The sequence below is a fragment of the Ursus americanus genome, chromosome 19 (assembly GCF_024610735.1).
Source record: "Ursus americanus isolate L20-20 chromosome 19, mUrsAme1.1.p, whole genome shotgun sequence".
In the NCBI taxonomy this organism is placed as follows: domain Eukaryota; kingdom Metazoa; phylum Chordata; class Mammalia; order Carnivora; family Ursidae; genus Ursus; species Ursus americanus.
Window position 1 is genome coordinate 15003956 of NC_142145.1, and position 23628 is coordinate 15027583.

At 40.3% G+C, this 23628-nt stretch overlaps 1 protein-coding gene across 2 annotated transcripts in view; it reads right to left on the reverse strand.

The window, feature by feature from the left end:
• Positions 1–21008: 21008 nt before the first annotated feature.
• LOC123787432 (glutamate decarboxylase 1-like) overlaps positions 21009–23628 on the reverse strand; it is a 227589-nt gene continuing 224969 nt past the window's right edge. For both annotated transcript variants that reach the window (XM_087869770.1, XM_045790204.2), the window contains exon 17: positions 21009–22616. In XM_087869770.1, coding sequence (XP_087725896.1) covers positions 22443–22616 — 174 coding nt within the window. In that variant the 3' untranslated portion in view covers positions 21009–22442. The remainder of the gene's footprint in view (positions 22617–23628) is intronic.

Here is a 23628-nt window from a genome sequence, read left to right on the forward strand (position 1 = left end):
TCTTAATGATAAAGTATTTTCTTACATAACTGTTACCACACCTAAAATATTTTCTTATAATACTGTTACCACACCTAATAAAACTGATGTTAGTTCAGTGATATCATGTAATCACGAAGCCATATTTAAAATGCCTTAATTGGCCTGAAAATGTCTTTTTTAGTTGGTTGCTTTAATTTCTTTAGAGATCCGATTAAAATCTACACAATGCATTTAGTTATTATGTTTCTAAATCTAGGACAGAGCATTCACAGCACATGTATTTATTTACTTAGTCTTTCGTGCCATTGACACATGGGAAATTCCTGCATTGTCCTTAATCCTCCTGATCTAATAGAATTTTACCTAGATACCTTAGCTGGGAAATTCTACTTGGCCCTAACTTAATGTCAGTCACTGAGAGATGACCACTCTTACTTTTCTTAGGGCAATGACAGGGATCTTTTTTTCTTGCTCATGTCAAACAGATACCCTATTTTGAAAATGTACACATCAGAGTGCTTGGAAATTTGCTCTGGGTCTTGTTCTCAATGTCTCAGTCACTTGCTGTCACAGTTGCTCCATCCCACAGACCTTCTAAAATCCTTTAGTGGCATAATAGCCTCAAAACAATACTTCCGGTGTTGCCCTCCTGTGCAGGAGCCGTAAAGAGAAGTCCTCCATTCCTTCCGATCCCCTTTCTTATTTTAACAACATTGACGTTTTAAAAGAGTCTAGGCCAGTTGTTTTATAGGATATTTGACATTCTGTTCTCAATTTAAAATTAAAAAATAATGTCGCAGGGTATCTCGTCAGGTGATTTGTGCATGAGATCTTTGCTGCTTATGTTTAGAAACATCTTATGCTCCAGTATCTAAACCGAAGGTCGGTCAGTCTTTTTGTAAAGGGCTCCATGGTAAATATTTCAGACTTTGAAGACACCGTGGTCTCTGTCACAAATACTCCTCTTTGTTATAATGCGTTGTTGTAATGTGCAAATAGTCATAGACAGTATGTAAACATGTAATGTGCAAATAGTCATAGACAGTATGTAAACAAATGGGCATCGCTATGTTCCAATAAATCTTTATTTACAAAAACAGGTGGTAAGCTGGATTCGGTCCAGGAGTCATAGTTCACCAACCTCTTTTCTTGACTAAGATCAGAGCGTGTTATTTGATTAACAGTTTATCAGAGTTATCTCCGTGTGGTATGAATATTTGTTCTCCTAAACATAAGGACACTCATTAATAAATAGAGCGCTATAATTACTGATTTTAAATGTAAAATGAGAAATTTAATATGTACTTTAATATAGTTAAATAATGAATTCTCTATTCTTTCCCACTGGTTTCCTACTTTATATTATGCTATTTTATACCCTATTTACTCTTTTTAAATTACAGTGCCTAATACTGTAATCCCTTATGTTCTTTCATAATAAATTGAATTATGACATAAGGCATAAATTGGATTATGCTTGTTTATCCTCAGAAAAGTATAAAGTATGACACATTTTATTACATTTTAATATTATAATAACAAAAACATTAATTTAGTTTATGTTGCTTTTCCTTCCAAGAAAATGAAAATAAAAAGTGTATCAGTTATTTACAGAAGAGGATTTATTTAGCGTGCCTAAGGGTACTATAATAAGGATATTTAATTTATATTTTAACAGTTTTGAAGAATGATCTAAAGATCTGAGAAGACCCATGTTTGAACTCTACAAGCATAAAGATTTTTAAAGCCATTTGGGCAGTACTATACAGCATATAATTTATTTAGGTCCAGAAAGAGATCTTGAGAATGTACTGAGTTTATTTGGGAGGTGGAAGGAACCACCTGCAGGGATGTGAGCTAATAACTGGCCTCACCAAGGTGGCCACCACTGTGGTTTTAATCCCACTGGGATGCTAGGAGAGTGAACGATTATTGGTTGGGGGTTGCTCTGAAGCACCGTAATTCCCCAGCACTCTGGCTTGTTGTATGTATAACAGGTAGGGCTCCAACAGCAGGATAAAGCCCATGGGCAAAGATGCAGTGCTGGCAGCAAGGAGTCAGGCCAGGGCTAGCTGACGCAGCGTATGAGGGTATGTCTAACTGATGCCCTGTACCAGCTTCCGATGCTTAGGAAATTTTCAGTGTTGTATTTCCTACTCTTGCTTTTTTGGGCAGAGTAGACAGCAAGTTTGTTTAACAGAATATTTTTATTTCTCCCCCCTCTTCCTCTTCCTCCTCCTCTTCCCTTGCCTCCTCCTCCTCTTCCCCCTCTTCTTCTTTTTAGTTCATGTAAATTTAATTATTGAAAAAGTTGATCACATAGCAGCAGAGAGACACATTTTCCATTGGACGTGATGTTGCTTCACCACTTAGAGCTCACCTCCAAAGCTTCATTATATCTTTCCTTAGTTGGGGAAGTACTTTTTTGCTGGGAAAGACAGCCCAAGTTAACTACGGGGCTATGCATTTATGGTAGTAAAATGCTGAGGAGTCCTTCAGAGCTGTCCTGCCGAGAACACTTGTAGGGATCCGAGGGCTGGCAGAGTCTCCAGGCTGGGTCTGAGCCCGAACCTACACGCCCTGCTCCCCGGAGCTCACAGTGTTTGTTGCTGTTAGTGACTTGGAAGAGCAGAGTTTGTTTGGGATGCTGTTGGTGTCTGAGTCCAGTTTATTTCTTCACCATATTTAACCTGTGAGTACACAGGAGGAAAATACAGTAAAGGCTAACTTGATTTGAACCACTAACCTAGATGGATAGTGGAAAAGAGAATTCCTTCTTTGTGTTAGAAAACAATAGGGACACCTGGGTGGCTCAGTGGGTTAAGCGTCTGACTCTTGATTGCGGCTCAGGTCATGATCTCAGGGTCGTGAGACTGAGCCCCACCTCGGGTTCCATGCTCAGTGGGGAGTCTGCTTGGGAGTCTCTCTTTCTCTCCCTCTGCCCCTCCCACTTATGCATTCTCTCTCTCTCCCTAAAATAATACATCTTTTTTTTAAAAAAAGAAAACAACTTAATTGCCCTGTTTGACTACTGAAGGTAGGTCCCCATGATATTTAACTTAGATAAGAGAGGTTTAGATAAAGAATAAGTTTTCCTCTGAAATAAAGCAAAAGATTTGGAGTTGTGTTGTGTTCATGCCTCTAGAGGATGAGAGAGGAGAAGAGAGGGACAGAAGGGAAAAGAGAGAAGGGTCCAAGGGGATGGGGAGACACTGGTAACTTAACAGCAGCCTGGAGTCTCGTGAAGTACATATCCACTCAGGAGTTCTCTATGGTGGAGGCTAACCAAAATATCACTCCTAGTGATAAATTTTCATTCAATTTAAAATTGAAATTTAAATATTTATGTTCTCTCTGATCACTTGATTAAGGCGGTATCTGCCAGGTTTCTTCACATGTTTTTCTTTGCAATTAATAAATACCTAAGGGAAATACTCCAAGACTATGGAAATATTCTGTTTTTCATCATACTTTTGTCCACTCATTTCAGCACCCTTTGACATTGTCTGCAAGAATTATTATTGCGATGTTTGCGTACTGATGACAATCTATTTTCTTCATTTTTTTCTAATGTAAGTAAAGTCTTTTCTTTCCCCCCTTTAATTTCCATTCAGTTATCCATTTATATCAGAAGAGGTTTATGCAGATCTATTTTATTCTATAGGCTAAAATTTAATACTATCATTATTTATTTTGTTGTTCAAATTCCCTCAGCTTTGGCCACTGGGAGGCCCTTCAAGTGAGTTACTGTGTTCCTGTGCCCTTTCTACCGAATCCCTGCTTCCTTTTATTGGAGAATGATATTTCGATATCAAGATCTGGGTACCAGGTGTATCCAGTGCTACTGGGTTATCATTTTTCGTGACTTTCTCAGCAGACAGAGCTAGGAATACATACATGTATCCTGCTGTTCCCCCCCCCCCCCCGTCTGCTTGGTTTTTTAACCTGTTGTCTGAAGAGCAACTGTCCCGAGAGGAGAACCTCCAAAGGTCTGGGGCACTTCTTTCTGCCTCCCTTTTCTCTGGAAGCTTAACTCCTTTGATAGGGTCATAAGTCATGACGATCGATCCTGAACTCCAGCTTTTGTGTGTTAGCTCAGGGTGATTGCTCAAAGCTCTGATGACTTCTTAGCTGCTCTCACCTATTCCAAGAGTCATCAGTGCTCCTCAGAAGCGGAATCCTAATTCTACTCTCACATCAGTGAGATTCCTGATGCCTCAGCAGCTCAGCACTGCCTCCGAAGAGATGTTTTGTTGTATTTTACCCATGGTTTTTAATTGTTTTTGATAGGTGCACAGGAGTATAAGTCTGGTATAAACTACCACATAGTAGCTTAAAGTGGTGGTGTTTTTTCTTTAACTTTCTAAAAATAGAGGTAAACAGTCATACAAAAAAGTGCACACAGTGTAAGTATGTAGTTCAAGGAATTACTATAAATGGAACACAGCTTCTATCCATCCTTCATATCAAGAAATAAATCTTGTGACATTTTAACAGTTTGTTATTGGATACTTTTAAATGAAATACCTAAGAAACTTAGGTTTCCTACACCAGTTGTGTAGGAAAAGCAAAAATAAAAGATTAAAAAACAAGTCATAGGGGTGCCTGGGTGGCTCAGTTGTTAAGCTCCACCCGCAGGGGCGCGGCCTCTCCCCCCCACGCCCCTGCCCACGGAAGGTAACTCTAGGTGGAGTCCTCACGTTTAGACAATGAAGGAGTTTGACTCAGCCCTTAGACATCGGACCTCCCAATGCAAACTTCCTGTATCACTGCCTTGCCTTTTTGCTGGCAGCTGCTGGCACTTCCATGAAAATATACCGATCTGGCTATTTTTTAAGGTCATCCCAGAAAAAAAAGGCGTCTGTTGTCAGGCCTGACTGGGTAACTGGTACCGAGCTCGCCCCAGGTCATGTTTAACTGTTAAACGGGACAGCACCATCTGGGGCAGCCGTTCCCAGCACGGAACGAGAAAGGCAGAGCCAGACCCGATCTGCGGTCCCGCGTCCCGCGGGGAGCCCACGGCGGCGGCCGCAGGGTCTCGGTGAACTGACAGCTGAGGTTCTGGCGCGGCTGGGGGGTCACCGGGCAGGCTCTCAGGGACGAGGCTGCGGCGCAGAGAGCTCTGGAAGCCGGCGCGTGTGGTCCAGCCGGCTCTGCGGGGAAGATGCCCCGAGGCTTGGCGGCGGGCAGCTGCCCTGGGACTAAGGGACGGGAGCTCCAGGCGGAGGGAAGGGCCTTGCTGAGGCCCGCGCGCACGAGAAGGGCCGGAAGAAGGTAAATACCGAACTACATTTGCCATGATAAAGAGTAAAAACCAAGCCTGACAAGATCAAACAAACCAACTCCAATAACTTCAGCGCCTGTCCAGACAAAACTCTTTCAATGAGGATGACCTCATCCAGGCTCCTCATCCCCCCGGGGCCTGGAGGAATTCAAATTCATGCAGGAGGACTGCAGTTTGAATGAAACATTGGAATCCGGCGATTTCACCCTCTCCGTGAGAGCACAGAATCTTCCCCGGGGGCCGAAGGAGGCCTCAGGTATCACTGGGAGCGAAGGGGGGGGGTGGTGGTGGCTTGCGCAGGACCCCTGCCTCCTGTGGGCTGTGGGTGCTCGAGGTAGAGGCGTCCTTCGTGGGACAGAGACGCCAAGTGCTGGGGCGGGTGTGGCGATGGCACGTTGCAGAGGATGTGAAGGCGTGGGTCGGGGTACAAACTGGAAAGTGTAATGGGAAAGATTCTTCCGAAGTCCCATCGCCTTCTTCCGAATGCATTCGTGGGAAGGATATATTAAGAGAATGGCCACGGGGTCCTTATCCTTTCCATGGAGATCTTGTCTGCGTCCGCTCTGTGCCTGGTTTTTCCAGGCCGTGCTCATCGACAGCTTTTAGAACCGCCTGGAGAGTAAGCAAGCGATCACTACTCTGATTAAGAGTCACCGAAGGCAGTTTTGTTTGTTACCAAATTCCCTCCTAGCAGTCCCGTCTGTAAGGCCAGCCAACACACTGGGGGTGAGGCGTGGAGAGGCTTAGGGAAGGCCTGTCTGTGACGGCGTCTTCCACAGCAGATAAGGAACCAGCGGACCGGTGGTCCAGGAGGTGGGAGAGAGCTGCATCTCTGAGAAACCTCACCAAGGCCTTTTCAATTCAAGACTGGAGTCTGTCCAGGCCCAGCGTGCCTTCTGTTGGAATGCGCCCAGGATACATGGACAGTTTTCCCACAGGGATGTTGGCATTATGGGCATTTAGCTAAGTAAGCGAGGCCGGATTGGAAAGGATAGACGTGAAGAGCTGGTTAGCACTTGACACCGGCGCTACCATCGTAACTCCCTCCTAGGGCGTACACAGGACAGGGTAAGGGGTAGTCACCTACGTGACAGATGCCGGCTGAGGATAAATCCAGCTGAAATGAAAGGCACATTGAAATTCCTGGGCATTACACCGGTTGGAGCAGCCAGGGCCGTTATCAACGGGCAGGGGAGGGCACAGACTGTGTGACTGACCCGGAAACACATATCTGTCCTGGTGGCTTTATCAATGAGAAGCCTGATACTTAGTTAACTTAGAGAGACAATTATAGGCTGAGGAGGGACAGTAAGGCAAGTTCTCTGTCAGCTTAACGTTGTCAACCACATCAAAGTGAATTTTTAATATATGAAATATTTCAGTTGTATAGACGATTTAACAAATATCCATTCACCCATCATGGAGATAAACAAACAATATTTTCTTCATATTTGCTTAAGACTACTTAAAGAAATGTTAACTGTCCATATCTTGTTGAACTGCCCGTTTGAACTCTTCCCCATCTCACTACTCTCCCTCCCTCTCAAGAAGGAAATTATTAATCGTGAAATTGGTGCGCATCCCGCTTGCCCACATTTTTCCTTTTTTTATTACATTATGTATGAACTCTCACTTTCAGTTCTAGTCACCTACTGATTTATTGATCTACGCCTATGCCAGTCCCCCCGTGTCTGAAGTCCTCCAGTTTTGTACAAAGTTTTGTAGGGCAAGTTCTTCCTTGTACTTCAAACTGATTTCGATTATTCTTGGCTCTTTATTCCTATAAGAAATTTGAAATCAGGCTGTGATGTTTTGAAAAGTACACAAAAAACACCTGTCGAGAAGTTGATCAAAATGGCTTTGAACTTAAAGACTAACAGAGCATTCTATTTTACAACATGGCGTCTTCTCTCAGATGTACACAGACAGCTAAGTGTGATTTCATGGCAGTTAGTTTAGGATACTCCCGTCAGTGTTCGCAAGGAAGTTTGGCATAAAATGTGATTTTATTATACTGCTTCCTTCTGGTTTTATTAAAATAATTAGAATACACATGTAAAGTAGATGGAGGGTCACCCTCTTTTCTCGTTCTGTGATAAAGTAGCCTGTATAAAGTCAGAATTCTCTGTTCCTTGAAGGTGTGCAAAACCCACCCATAAAAACCACCAGGGCCTGATGTATCTCTATTCATAGAGCAGCGGAGTTATTAAATCAATTCCTGAACGTTTTCACTTTCTTCTATTATTCTATTTCTTCTTGAGAAAATTATGGTAATATATCTTTCAAAATTGCTAGCATAGGTTTTTTTCTTTGAATTTTATTATGATTTTTTTTAATCTCTGTAGAATCTATATTTGAGGCCCTGTTTCATGCCCAGTGTTAACTTGTTCTTCTATGTTTTTATTGATCATTTTGCTAGAGGTTTGTTTTACTTATTTATGTCTGGAGGATACTTTATTTGACAAGAGAATTTCATTTTTTAAAATAAATATTAAACGTGTCAGCTACATAGAAGTTGAGTAGTTTTGGAGGTCAAAATTGTCATATAAATATTTCCTCTATCTACATCTGCTATTAGAGTTTTGACCTTTCGACAGAGACAGATTACGCACATTTCAGGTGTCTCCAATTTAGACTCATTCTTTATGCTTCGAAAATAGAAGGACGTTTTCCTAACAAGCTCCTCTAACTGTATTTAGTTGAAATCAAAGAGTGGATTAGAGTCCGTTCTTTCAACTGGTCAAAATGGCTCAGGGAAAAGAGACTAAAGGGACAGCTGTCCCACGGAAGACTGACCAGCTGTCAGGAACCCACAGCGAAGCCAAAAGAGAGATAGAGACACCTATCTCGGGGAAGTACTGAGGTGAGAACTCGGAGAAATATATCAATTCTAAGCTACAAGTGAGAAGCCTACTAAGTTTTTGAGAGAGAGATACTAACAGAGGAAGAGCCAACTTGGATTGTAGACAAAAGGTGACTACCTGGCAATTAAGTTAGCTTTGGATCCTCCAGCATCTATAGACCGGAAGTGGGCTGAGAAAAACCACTCATCGGCGGGGAGGGCAGATTCTGCAATTCGCAGTTCGGCTGTGGCAAGGCGGGGAATGGAAAAATAAATGCCTCCAAATGGCGGAGCCTCACACTCTTGAGAACAGTGGGTTGGCGAGTCAGAGCGATGAATCAAATGGGGGCCTAACCAAAGGATATTCCCTGCCCTCCTGGTAGAAGGTGCTCCTGACATATTCACAGTGAAATTTTAGAATTGCTATTACCAATAACGGCTCCATGTCTCCTTGTCCTGTTTCTGAAAGGGATTATTCCAGTGGTAATCCTGTCCATTCCATCATTGCGTATTGAGTTTGTTTAGGACACGTGACTGGTCTTTTGAGTTTATCGGTCTTCGAAGTAAGCCATGCCGCGTCTAGCTCTTGGTCACAGACTATGGCTTATCACTCCTTCGAGGAGAAATTACCACACTTTACCCACCAATCCTGAACTTTGATCTTGATCTTGCAATGAAACTGGGTTTTGTTGTGGTGGTTGTTGTGTGAGTTACCTTCCTGGAGATTGGGTGAGCATATCTTGTTCAAAGAAATGGGATAGAGTCCATTTTGGTGATAAGAAGGTCAGATGTGGTAGTAATTAGTGCTATTGACCAAATATTTCCATGTCTTTGCTTTCCAGATACATGTAGTTTTGTATTTAGCTGCCCTTTCTGAGATGAGGCACAGCCACGTAACTTGTTGTGGTCCACAAATAGGATCGGAAGTGATGTCCAACCCCTCCGGGGAGCTTTAAGAACCCACGCATGATTTTTCTCTTTTCTGCTACCACAGTGACCAATGATGTTAGAGATAGTGGTTGTCCTGTCAGCCTAGGGCCTGGAATAAGACACTGGAGACCAGGCACCCTGATAATCTGCAATGGACATGTGGCGTGAACAAGAAACAAAGCTTGGTGGTTACAAGCCACTAAGGTTTTGAGGTTGTTTGCTACCTATCCCGATGAATATCGTGGAGAATTTGGCAAGATAGAAAGCTCTGAGAACTGAAGATATAAAACTCCAAGAATGAGCACTTTCTGAGAAAAAAGTTCAGGAAAGGACACATTGAAATTCTTAATAACCACATTAAAATGTTACATGTTCTTTAATGTACATCCAAAATTTGAGGTTATGGAAATTAAGTTACTTGCTTATTGACATACATACGGAGACACTGCAAAGCCTCCTGCCATGGAAGATGAGATGAAAGAACAGCTCTTAGCCTACATGAAGGAAACTTCCAGATTAATGGTAAACTAGAAAGATAAAAATATTTACACTAAGATATTAAGTATATTTTTATTCAAATCACTCACAGTAATTTATATGGGGCAGAATGAAAAACCCACAAAAATTGGGTTCTTTTAAGTTACACTGTTATTTTTCTAAGTGCAGTGAAGCACTTGATCCGAAGGTAATCTAAGCCTCTGAAAACAGGGGTCATCCCACCCTGCCACAGGGAGCCAGCGCCATCTAATGGATGAAATGAGTCCACGAGTAACAGGGTGCTGTTGTTTCTAAGAGAAGCAATGAGTGGTTTTTAAACCATTTAAAAAATGTTTTCAGTTATAGCCAGCACCAAGTGCTCCAGGCAGTGATGCCATATTTTCTGTTGCATAATCCCAGGAGACCCCACTCCATTCCTTCAGCTCTTCCCAGACTAGAAAGGTCACCCCCTTAGAGCTGAGCTGTAGTCTAGGAGGAGTCATGAGCTCTTTTGCGGCTTGCTCTTCCTTTGGAGGGAGAGAGAAAACGACGAGACAACCTTACCTGGTGGATGGAGTTACAGAGAGGACCGGGAGCGTTGCCACTTTCTTACTCTTTTCCTGCACTTAAATAAATCAATCTCTTTTTATTCCTTATAAGGAACTGGCTTTAAGTCTTCTCAATTCAGTTGATACACATGAGGAAGTTACAGAGAAACAGAATAGGCCATCTGTAATCCCTCTTACGGACCTAGAAGTTCTTTACATTAGACCTTCTAGTATCCTTAAAGTAAGTTTTGCTCTAATTCTATAGTTTTACAAAAGACATGCTTCTTTTTGATTTAGGGAGAGATAGGATTGAAATAGATTCAGCTACTTGCATTCCAGAATGAATAACTGCTTCTCTCAGTATCATTAAGACCTCCTTGACCAATCATATATTTTTATACTTAGAACCTATATCCAAACATCATAGATCATAGTATTAACATATTAAATGCTTAGATAAATGAGCTCTTTTGGTCAATCAGATACTTTATTTAGGCTCAAAGTAAATATTTGATCTTTCACCAAATGTTGAGGTACAGCAAGATACTGGGTACGATAAAGGTGTAAATTCATTCTCTTATCCAACTAGCCAATCTCTTGTTGGCTGTGCTGGGGATTGAACCCAGTGAGGTCAGACTTTTCTATTTAACTTTATTGGCTTATAAACCAGGGATTCAACTTTGACTGCATTTTAGAATCACTAGGGTTGCTTTAACACAGCAACAAGAACCACCACGACCGCCAATATTCTGATCGCAACCTCAGAAATGCTGATTTAATTTGTCTGGGGTAAATCCATGCATTTTTATTATTTTAAAAAGCTCCCCTGGAGAACCACTGGATTGGACCAATGTGCAGGGGTCATGACCTGGATAAAAGAACTACAAGAAACAATACGTATTAAGGTTCAAACACCCAAAGCACTGAATTCCAGCCCAGTAATCTTTCTCTGAGAGTGCACTGTAGAAACCTGCTTAAGGATTAGAATGCCATAACAACCTTGGCAAGATAATGTGTGGCAAATAATCAGATAAAGTCATTATATTTACAAATTCTGATTTTGCTTCCCTATGATACACACACCTAAAACCTTGGAAGACTGTGGGAATTCAGGATATTACATGACTTGTTTAGGGCCATCTGCCGTTAATGAAAGAATTAACTCCTGATTTTATGCAATTTTTATATACCCATAATTGATGTCATATATGCTCCATGCATTAAATTATCCTACACTCCTCTAGCATTTCTCTACTGTGAACAGGGGATGAGAAATGACACATGTTGTATAAAGAAATTTAGAAAATAACTCCAAATTCCATCATACTATAGTATTACCAAAACCCTGAAGCATTTCCTATGTCCATCTGAGTACATGGCACTCATTGATATACTAGGCTTCCGTGTATTCCCATTATTTTCCAGGACGAGAAGAGGACATCATCCCTGACCCAGAAGAGGTTGCTGTCCAGTGAGAGAGCCAGTTTGCCAAGCATAGCTTTTCAACATAATGTATTCGGTCTATGCAGTCGGTAACCACATATTGTGTTCTCCCCATTTATGTCATGAGCGCTGGTTACAAAATGGGATTCAAGAGGTAGTCCCTGTCCTTGTAGAGCTAATCGTCTAATCAGATATAAGAAGTATCTATTATTAAATGAGACATCATTGGGGAGAAAATTTCCTGTGCGTCATCAACACCTGCAGTGGGGAGATAACTAAAGACAGAGCGAGAAGTCATCACTCAGCCGACTGGCTCCACAGGTCAGTTGAGCAAGGAGTTTCTCTTCTGCTGCCGATGAACAAGCTTCAGGAAAACTATCAAACAGGTAAAAACTGTGTACTGGGCACAAGAGTAGCTTCTTCAGTGAAGACTGTGGGAATCTGTGGTCTCAAGAAACCACAGCCTGTGAGGCTCACTGGATCAAGGGCAAATGATTCAGCAGGCTTTGAGATCGTAAAAACTCCTGGGGTGGTTAGGGAGACAGCTTGCATCCGAAGAGAACCAGATTGAGCCACAGAGAAGTATGTTGCGCTATCATTTTTTTTTAGTTACATCCTCCTATCAAACATGTAATTTCCAAAGACCCATAGTCCATGGCTCTTGTACCACAGCTCTGTTGTCATGGCAACAAATGCAAAAGACCCACTGAGGGTTCAGGGATCAGTCATTTGAAATTAAGGAAAGAAACTTGATATAAACGTCTCTATTTTCCTTTGCCCAAGCAGAATCACTGAGAAGCCCACTATATGGGATCCTATTCAACTCCGATTTCTCCCAAATTCTGGTGACTCACTGTTATTTTCAGACTTCAGATCATCTGTCAAAGTAGATGTTCAGATCTTCTGCCAAAGCAGAAATTTTTCATGTGGCTCTCATGAAATATAGGCTCTTTTAAGTTTTACTTTTTGTGGTACACAGTTCTGTGGGTTTTGACAAAGGCATGGAGTGATGTATCCACTGCCATCGTCACGACACAGAATAGTTCCATCACCCCCAAATTCCCTCATGCTGCCCCTTTAGAAACAAGCCCTCCCCCAGCTCTCAGCTCCTGGGAACCACTCATCTGATCTCTTGTCTCCATAATTCTGCCTTTTTCTATAATTCATATGCAACTTCTTTCACTTAGCAAAATGGATTTGAGAGTCATCGGTGTCATTAACAGAATCAAGAGTCTGTTCCTCTTTCTTGCCAAGAGTACCATGGGGTATGCACCACAGTTTGTCCAACTACTGGTTGAAGGGAATTTGGGTGGTTTCTAGTTTTTTTGGTGAAATAAAGAAGTAAAGCTGTTCTAAATAAACATTTGCATGCAGGATTTGTAAGAATGTAAGTTTTTATGCCTGTAAGATAAATACCTAGGAGTGGAATTTGCTAGGTCTTATGGTGAGTCTATGTGTCACTTTGTACAAAAAAGTCCGTGTTTTCCCGCATGCCTGCTCTATTCTGCATTCCCAGAACAATCTCTGAGAGTTACACAGTCAGGCTACATTTTTGTCTTACACAAGTAGGATGGTAATGCAGAGAGCATAGAAGTCCCAAACAGGTTTAGGGAAAGGGCCAAAAAACAAAAGTTGTGGCACATCTTGTTATGTTTCAATTCTCCTAGGGAGTCCAGCATCCCTGATGTGGTGTGGGGAAAGCAATGGAAATTTTCCAAGTCCCAAAGGGTCTGTGTAAGTGTTGAATGGATACAAGACTACAGAATTATGGACTACCAATAACTGAAGTCATGTCAGGGTGGGGGCATGAACCTTGCCAATGCTAGACAGAGAAAGCCACACGGAATGGAATGAACAGAGCCTAGAGTACAGCATGTCAGCCATTCCTCCATAGCAGCATAATATTTCTACCCCTAAGACCACCCCCAGAACAAATTAAAGCAGAAAGAAAATTTGTCCTAGCCTGAGCCCTGTCTCACAATACTTAACCAGAAGTCTCTGTCTTTCATGGTCTTGGAGTTGGAGGTGAAAGGTCAGCATAAAATGAAAAGTGATACAAAATTATTCTTCTCACATAAGAGAAAAACAAAACCACAGAAATGTTCTTCACTTTGGAAATCAAGGAAGAAGTAGAGACCACATTTAACAAAGTTATAAAACAACCGTATATATTTGGCATTTTCACATTTGTGTGATCCTATTTCCTGGGGCATTTAACTTTTCAATACAGTTATTGTAGCAAAAATCCGGAACTAATAAGTCATCTGTTCCAAGGAAATTTTAACTTATCACACAGCTACGGAATGCATTTGCTAAAATTATACAAAAATCAATCCATAGGATTTGAGAGGGGCTGAGTAACGTTGATTTTCAAACTTATCCATAAATCACTGGAATAGAGTACACATGCTAAAGTTAATGTGTTGAATGAGGCTGCTGCACTTTTAATTACGCCACTTATTTCCTGAGATATGTGATTGGGGCAAAGGGAATTAACGTAAACTCTGAATCATGTCATACCTCTGGCTCTTGACTAAGCCAAGGATAATTTGGATATGGCTTCACTTCTATTTCTATTTACCTTTAAATGATTTCACAAATGGGAATAAGGGAGCTGAGACTTGGAAATACTGTGTTTACTATCTGTGAAAGATTAACTGTGGCATGAAATATTCCCAAGGGACTGCAGTGGTAAAATGCTCCCAGACAGGACTGCAGGGTTGCCAAGAGAAAATGTGAAATCATGGGTCAGTTCCAAGTACAAGCTCCAAAGACACGCGAGGTCTCTGTAGCCAAGATTATATGGTCTGCCTGGGATACAAGACCAACGTCGGCAAATGTATCATTGATTGTTTTGGTCCAAGTGTGTTGCTTGCTGTCTCAAAAATCCCTGAGTCTCACGTGAAAAGATGCTCAACATCACTCATCATCAGGGAAATACAAATCAAAACTATGATGAGACAGCACCTCACCCATTTCAGAATAGCTAAAATTAACAACACGACAAACAACAGGTGCTGGCGAGGATGCAGAGGAAGGGCAACCCTCTTACACTGTTGGTGGAATTCCAGAATGGTGCTGCAGCCATTCTGGAAACCAGTATGGAGCTTCCTCAAAAAGTTGAAAATAGAGCTCCCCTATGATCCAGCAATTGCACTACCAGATATTTACCCAAAGGATACAAACACACTGATTTGAAGAGGTAGACGCACCCCAATGTTTATAGCAGCAATGTCCACAATAGCCAAACAATGGAAAGAGCCCAAATGTCCACTGACTGATGAAAGGATAAAGAAGATGTGGTATATTTAAGAAACAAAAGAGGTGAACATATGGGAAGGAGAAAAAGAAAAGAGGGAAAGGGACGCAAACCATAAGAGACTCCTAATGATAGAGAACAAACTGAGGGTTAATGGTGGGGGATGGATGGCGGAGGGGCTGGATGGGGGATGGGCATTAAGGAGGGCACCTGTTGTGCTGAACCCTGGGTGTTGCAGGTAAGTGATGAATCACTGAATTCTAAAACCAATATTGCACTGTATGTTAACTAACTAGAATTCAAATAGAAATTTTTTTAAAAGAAATAAAAAATTTTAAATTGGTAAATGAGAAAAAAATAATCCCCGAGTCTCTCATAAATATCTCACATATCTCTCTATATTGGTAAACTCAGGGCTGAAATTCTGCATAAAATTTCTTCCCCAGATAAGGCTATACCTCTTCCGTCTAGATTAATGTTACATTTTCTGATAAAGTCTGGTCATTTTATCAGAAAGTGGTGTTCTTGGCACCTAGGAAATAAAATCATAGCACCACAGTACAATTGAAAAGGTTTCCATTTTGGGGGTGTTGTTGAATTATTTGAAATACCTTTCACTTAAGTAACAGATTCATAATCTTTACATCTTTACATTTTTCTTCTTTCCTCTTTCAACAGTTGCAGATCACACCTTTCTTGATGCTGCCGTCTGCCAAATTCTTACCGAGGCTTCCAGGTCCAATCCAGACTCTCTGTTCCACGTCATGCCTTTCACACGAGTTTTGCACATGGAAAAGCAGCACGGCAAACTAGAAAGAATCCGAGTTTTGAAAAAGAATTATGAGTTTGAAACCTACCTAAAAGACAAAACAAACAAATAAACAAAAACACTCGTAAAGCTTGTTTTGTGGCATTAATAATAACATGTACTGGGGGCTTAGTACGTTCCAGGCACTGTTTAAAAAGAATGTAACATATGCAGGGTAATTCATGTAGTTCTCACACAACCTGTGAGGAAGCACTGCTAGTATTTAGTAGAGAGATGCGGAAGTGAATACAGCAGGGAACTAGCCTGATTTGCCTTGCTCGTAAGGGACAGAGCTAGGATTTGATCCCGGGCAGCCTGGTTCTAGCTTCCATGCTCTTAACCTCTTGGTTGTACTCTGTATTTTCACAGTTTGTGACCTGCATTCTTTAGAAAACAATCAGCTAAAATAAATTATGCCAACGTGATTTTAAACTGGAAAACGGCTATCAAAGATTAGGTCTTATTATTACCTATTATCACATTCTCAACAAACGTTCACATTTGTTATTTTTATTTGCATAGAGTTGAATCACAATGTTGCATTAGTGTCAGGTGTAGAGCTTAGTGATTCCATACGTTCATGTTATGCTCTGTTCACCACAAGTGCAGCTACCATCTGTCCCCATATGTCCTATCTCGCTATTACGATACCATTGACTATATTCCTTATGCTGTGCTTTTTATTCCCGTGACTTATTCATTCCCTAGCTGGAAGCCTGTATCTCTGACTGCCCTTCATGAATTTTGCCCAACCCTTAGCCTCATTCTCTCTGGCAACTCTCAGTTTATTCTCTGTATTTATATTCTTTTTTGTTTTACTCATTTAGTGCTTTGTTTTGTTTAGATTCCACATGTGAGTGAAATCACATGATATTTGCCTTTCTCAGTCTGGCTTATTTCACTTAGCATAATACGCTCTAGGTCCATCCGTGTTGTCTCAAATGGCACAATCTCATCTTTTTTATGACAACATAATATTCCACTGTGATTATACACCACATCTTCCTTATCCATTCACCTACTGGGGACCCTTAGGTTGCTTCCTTATCTTGGCTATTGTAAATATGCTGCAATAGATATAGGGGTGCATATATCTTTTGAAACTAGTGTTTTCAGTTTCTTTGGGTAAATATCCAATAGTGGAATTATTGGATCATATGATATTTCTATTTTTACCTTTTCTAAGTAACCTCCGTACAGTTTTCCACAGTGTCTGTACCAATTCACATCCCCACCAACAATGTACAAGGGTTCCTTTTCCTCCACATCCTTGCCAACACTTGTTGCTTACCTTTTTTATTTTAGCCATTCTGACAGGTAAGGTGATCTCTCATTGTGGTTTTGATTTGATTTCCCTGACAATGAGCAATGTTGAGCATCTTTTTATGTGTCTGCTGGCCATCTGTATGTCTTCTTTGGAAAAATGTCTGTTCAGGTCCTCTGCCCAGTTTTTAATTGGATTGTTTTTTTGGTGTTGAGTTGTCTACATTCTTTATATGCTTTGAAGAGTAACTCCTTATCAGACGTATCATTTGCAAATATCTTCTCCCATTCAGTAAGTTGCCTTTTTGTTTTGTTGATGGTTTCCTTTGCTGTACAAAAACTGTTTATTTTGATGTGGTCCCATAGGACTTTCATAACGCAGTTCACCAGTGATTTAAACTTAGGCAGTTGTAGAACCCAGTTTGATTATTTGTTTTTATCAAAGTAAAAACAGCAAAAATATTCATGGCCTTTCAAGGAACTGTAGCCTAAGGTTCTGCTAGAATTTACTGACCAAAGCTAATATAATTATTTATAATTAAAAACATGGCAAGGTTTGCAAATAGATATGCCAAAATTACTTTTTTTTTTTTTAAGATTGTATTTATTTGTCAGAAAGAAAGAGCGCACAAGCAGGGGCCATGGAAGGCAGAAGGAGAAGCAGGCTCCCCGCGAGCAAGGAGCCCCATGTGGAACTTGATCCCAGGACCCTGGGATCATGACCTGAACTGAAGGCAGATGCTTAACCGACGGAGCCACCCAAGCATCCCTCAAAATTACTTTTTCAAGAAAATTAAGTTATTTTTAACAGGACATTTCAGAATATTGAGTGGAAGTTGAGAGATGATAAGACTGTGAAATATCCAATGAGGTGCAGAATTGAAGGCATATCCATGTTCTTTATAAACGGTTCGCTAATTTGGGAGTATATGGATATGGCTTAATGGGACATCTATTACTCCTGTATATAGTATAAATAACATCAGCGTAGCTGCTATCATCACTGTATCACGGAAGCTTCTTGCAAAATTGTTTCCCAGGTTGAAAGGACATTCCATGTGAGAGTGAAGATGAGAAAGATTTAATGTCCATCAACTGCTATATTTGTAAGAAGGAAAACTATAATGGAGACCTAGAGATAAGATATGTCACATGAGACTGGAGGAATCAATTCCAATATTCTTACAAAATTTTTGTTGAATTTGTACTCACATTCCATACTGGAGAGTTTGGACGAGGAACAAGATTCAGAAGGAGGTACCTTGGGTTGAACCTTGCAGGATAGGTACACTTTCGATGGAAAGAACTGGGTCCCATTCCAATGAAAGCAAACGAGGAAGGTGCCGAGTAGAGCACACACACTTGGGGGTTGGTATTTCTGACCCTTGGTGTGGGTGGCGGTTAAGGGTCTGACAAAGAGCCCATGAGGAAAAGCAAGGGACTGGGTGGTCAGAATAAACATCGAAAGCTGTGACCTAGATAGAGGACTAATGTTAAAGTCAGACATTTGAGGGGGGAAGGGAAAAAAAGCCCCAAACCTTGACCCTTCAATCAAAGGGAGTTAAAGGACCAAGTGAGCTGAGGCAAAGCCAGACAGAAAACTGCAGAATGCAAGGATATAGAGTAACGTGCTTCAGCAAAAGAGAGATTGTTTATAATTAATCTAGGGCCTCAGTGGCTTTTCCCTGTTCCAGGCCCACATCTGAGGGCTGCACTGGAAATATTTAAGAGTTAACTAGACCAGAGTCTTCAAATATTTGTTCTCAATCCCCTAGGTCAGGTAATCACTGAGATAATACAAGGAATCCAACTGTCACATCAGACTCAATCGAACCAGAGATCTTGTCTAGTACGAAGCCTTACTAAGAATCTCGAGGACAGGGGCGCCTGGGTGGCACAGCGGTTAAGCGTCTACCTTCGGCTCAGGGCGTGATCCCGGCACTATGGGATCGAGCCCCACATCAGGCTCCTCCGGTAGGAGCCTGCTTCTTCCTCTCCCACTCCCCCTGCTTGTGTTCCCTCTCTCGCTGGCTGTCTCTATCTCTGTCAAATAAATAAATAAATAATTAAAAAAAAAAAAAAGAATCTCGAGGACAGAGGTAATTAAGAAGCACAGAGTAGGAGTAGAAAGGGGTGTGGAATTATCCAGTGGCTTCCCAGAGTGTCTCGTGCTGGTTCAGGATGCTCTGGGACCTGCATTAACATATAAAGTCTCTAAGTCATGTGTGATTCTACGGTAATTACACAAACGGAGCTTATTCAATCATGAAACATCTCCACTTTATACTCCGACAGTTACATAGTTTATGTGATATTTTCTAGAGCGCGAAACCCTCTAAATTCGTAAATTCCGTTTATTTACTGTGAGCAAGCTGAATAGACAAATGACATTGTGCTAATAAGGCTCCCCCTTTCGGAGTCCTGTGCTTCTAAGATCTCAGCTGTCTCTCAAGCTAGAAACTTAACTGCAGGCTCTTTCAACTTTTCTCTTCCCCATACATTTTGGTAATTTTACTTCCTAAATGGCTCTTAATTCCCTATTGGTTGGCACTGCTAGACCCTTGTCCTTCCTTGGCTTACTGCAGTAACCTCTAAAACTAGGGTTCGGAGCGCAAGGCTTGCCCCTCCTCTAATGCACCCTTGAAACTGCTCTCAGAGTACGTGCCTCTACGTCGTGCAGGATTCTACAGCAGCACTTTGATTCGAATATATAATTTTAAGAACTACATTAGCTTCTTTTTTTGGTCTGCCGCGCTGTCGCCTGAATTCTGAAGATAGTCTCTCTGGTAGTCATCTCTGTCGGTTAAATGAATGATGTTCGTTGTGTTATTAAAAACATATTATATTGTGTTTGGTAAAAGCTCAAAAAAATCAACTTGGTAATATTCTTTTAAGGATTTCTGTTAAGCTAAATCTCTTAGCAGCAAGAAGGGGGCCTTTCTACAGAATGTCTGTAAGTTATGGAAGGCAATTTCATGTAATTCAAGGCTAATGCCAGATGCTTGTTTGAGAGAACATAGCCATGGGAGAAGTGACTAAGTGTTCTGTGGCTGATAATTTTGACTGACCAGGAAATAAAAAATAAATCCAAGGTCAAGGAGGTAAGGGGTGACATAGGTTAATGAATGTTATCCTTTAATTTAAATGTCACAAATTTTTAACACTGTGCCAGAGAGGTATCCAAATAATTGAAAGTTTTGCATACCTCAAAATAATAGAACAATTCTTATTAGGTTAGTTGCTATTAATGGGGCACTACTGAAAAACTCAGATTGTAGATTTCCAAAAAAGCTACAAAAAATATTTGCTTAATTCATAGATAGTAGAAGAAAGCACTGTTCTAACTTGTTTATATAACCCACACATTCTGCATATGATACTGAAGTAGTACTATGATTTACTATGCTCTTATATCCAAGTATTTATTAAGAAATAAAACCAGTACCGACAATTGTGAGTATAGGGACAAAGGAACTTGAGGTGCACTTTTGAAAAGGAAACGTTTAATCTTGTCTTTGATAACCTTAATGTAATGATAGGCAATCATGCATAATGCAGAGGGAAGAAACAGATTTATGTTTCTAAGCCTGACAAATCCGATCACATTTGGAACAAACGCTCCTGTCTAGAGCAGTGATTCTTACCAAGGGATACCTTGCACTTAGATAATTAAACTGCCATTCCCTATTCCTCACAAAGACACAGCCTATCAAAGTCTGTAGCATAATCAATTTCATGTTTCCTCTGAGGAAAACTTTCGATCTGTAATGTCTTATTTATTTGGTAGAAAAACAATTGAAAAGAATCTCTATCCCAATTTGTGTGTTTTTCTTTCTAAAATATAGAAGTTCTTACACATTTAACTTGAACGAATGCAACACAGCTTGGAAAACAGAAGGGTACAACGTCCTCTGTAGTAACGAGACGTGACAGTAGTTGACGGTAACCCTGAATGATTAATAAAGATAAATCCAGTGTTATGGAACTTTATTTTTACTTAGTACATATTTTTAGGTCTCTGGTTCTATTTGGCATACTAAAAAATGAAATATGCAACACTAACATTAATTATGCACCAAGCCTATACACAGTCAATGCTATAGGTCTCTTCTAGCTTCTTTGTCTATTGGGGGAAAGTAAAGAAGAAATTACATATACACTATGTTAAATTTTTCCCTCTTTATATTTTTCTCTAGATTTAACCCTATATTTCCCTCCACTTTTCCCAGCGTGTGAAAGCAAGTTTTCAGTTTTCAGCTTCTTCTGAAGTTACAGAATCATTTGATTTTTTCCTATATTAAAAAAAATATCTTTTTTATTTTTCCAGCTTGATTGTGATATAATTGACAAAATTGTAAGATATTCAAAGTGTACATCATGATGGCTTGATGCGTGTATACATTGTAAAAGAAAAAGCTGACACAATTTTAAAAAATATTTAACAAAACTATTGTATTCTAACAAAAACCTGTAGCATGGGCATCTTTATTATTCCTGTTTCAGAGAAGAGCAAAGAGAACTGCTTAAAGTCAAGTGATTTGACCAACAGCTCACCTGGGGGGTAGTGAATGTTAATTGCAGCAAGGTATTTGGCAGCTTCTTGGTCATGCACACTTGAGAAGAAACCTACGTAGCTTCAAATTTAGGTTTCATTATTTATCAGCAGCATGATGTTAAGCACATTATTTAAACTCTTTAAATCTTCATCTTCTCATTCATGAAATGGAGATAATACATCACTTAAATCACAGCATTAATAGAGAACTAAATGAGACTGTGCAAGCTGATATACAGTAAGTGCTCAATTAATGTTAGCTGTTACCATCTCCAAAGTGGAGCTGAAAACCGCTAATGATATCGACAATATGGAGCTGCCTGATTCCACTTTATAAAATGTGGCTGGGACGCTTCGGGAGAACTGTAGATGTCACTGCAGCTGATCTTTATAGAGACATTAAAAATGGTGTTGTAGAAAAAAATGAATTAAAGTATTGCATAGAAACATGCTAGACCCACAGTCCCTTCTAAATAAAAAGGCAAGGCTCGAAAGGGAGATACGTCAGCCCCTGTCATTCCTGACTCTCTGCTCCAAAACACAGAATACTTTATTCATCTGATCTGTTTGAAGAAGAGAACCATGCGGTGTAGGGCTTTATTCTTTACGGGGACAGAATACTACCATGTGATACTGAATATGATTTCAACTCAGGAAGTCTTTATTCAGTTAATCCCAACATGTAACTATATGCCAAGTTACTGAATGCCCACAGTGGAACTTCTTCCTTTACAAAAATAGTCTAACACAGGGATTTTTGTCTTTCTGACTCACTGGTGTACTCTGAACATACCAAGAAAAGTAGCCGAAATTTACAGATTTTCAATAATTTTGATCAAATTAATGAAAACAACAAATACATGAACGAACTTGAACTTATTTATCTTCAGTGAACCAGCTTCCCTTTCATCATCTTAGATAGCGAAGGATAAAAGAGAATCGTAAGTTCTAAAAGAGAGGATACCACTTACAGTATTCCTCTCTTGTTACCTTCAGCAACAGATTTTTTTAAGTTGCTGTTCACACTTGTATTCAAGCTCATATTGAAGTCTCATAAATCCTTTCCAAGCCTTTCAATTTCATCAATAAGATAATCAACATCTGCTTGTCTTGTGGCAGGGTTAGAAAAAACCATTCGAAAAAAATTTACTTTGTCCCCACATGGCTGGAAGCTTATCATGGCTGTGCCTTCCTCCACCATCTGTGCTTTAATCTTCGGAGCAATCTGTGTGTAAATGTAAATATTATTAAAAGGTAATTTTACAAGTATACGCTCTCCCACATTCGAGATGGCTATGTAACTATCATTAGTTTGAAGTAAATAGCAGGCAATTTAAAACTATCAGGGATAATTTTTAAGAAGAGGTTTCGTACAGGAAAAAAGAAATACACCCAGCATATTCATACTCTCATTACTTCATGATTCACAATGACCAAATGCATAAAATAATATACATGTGCTAGAATGCATTAAGGAAGGTTGTATGATATTTTGCTTATATTTATATGGCAATTCAAATAGAAGTATCTGAGAAAGAGGTGAGAGGAAATAGGAAATGGAAAAATAGCATATTTTGGTATTACAACTTTCATTATTTGAATTATTGTACTCCATCTTGAGTTTTTCTACAAGGTCACTGTTTTGCAGCAAAACACAGTTTCTTTGTAAATTTCACAGAACCAAATTCCGTCTGTATAATGGTCCTGTATGGCTCTGCCAACGACAGCACACAGGTGAGACTGGATCACATTAGTACATCCTTGGGTTATTATTATAGGACAAAGTGTCACTGACGCTTGGGAAAGCCAGAGGAGGGCATTCTAGAACTCTTCAACCTGCTCCTCTTCTCGAAGCTTCTGCTTCTGCACAGTTCACTTTTAAAATGCTGCAGATGCTATCCATGGCTTAACTTCCCCATAAGTCTTATATAAAGAAGCCAATACATATGTATTTATCTCCTTTGTAGTTGGACATTTCATGTAGTGTCCTTCCCTATTTAATATTTTAGTTAATCAAGAAGATCATAAAATAATAGATATTCGTTACTGCCTGCAATATTTTAAGGAACTGTTTCATGGTCTTCCCCTTGCCTGCCATCCAGGAACATGGCCCTAAGAGGGGCAGCTGTCTGGTAAATGAGCTGTATATCCCTCAGGGGCCAGCTTGCAAGTCTGTGTAAGTACGTGCCTCACTGCTCTCAGCTGGTAGTAGCTGCCCTCGTGGCAGACCACACTTA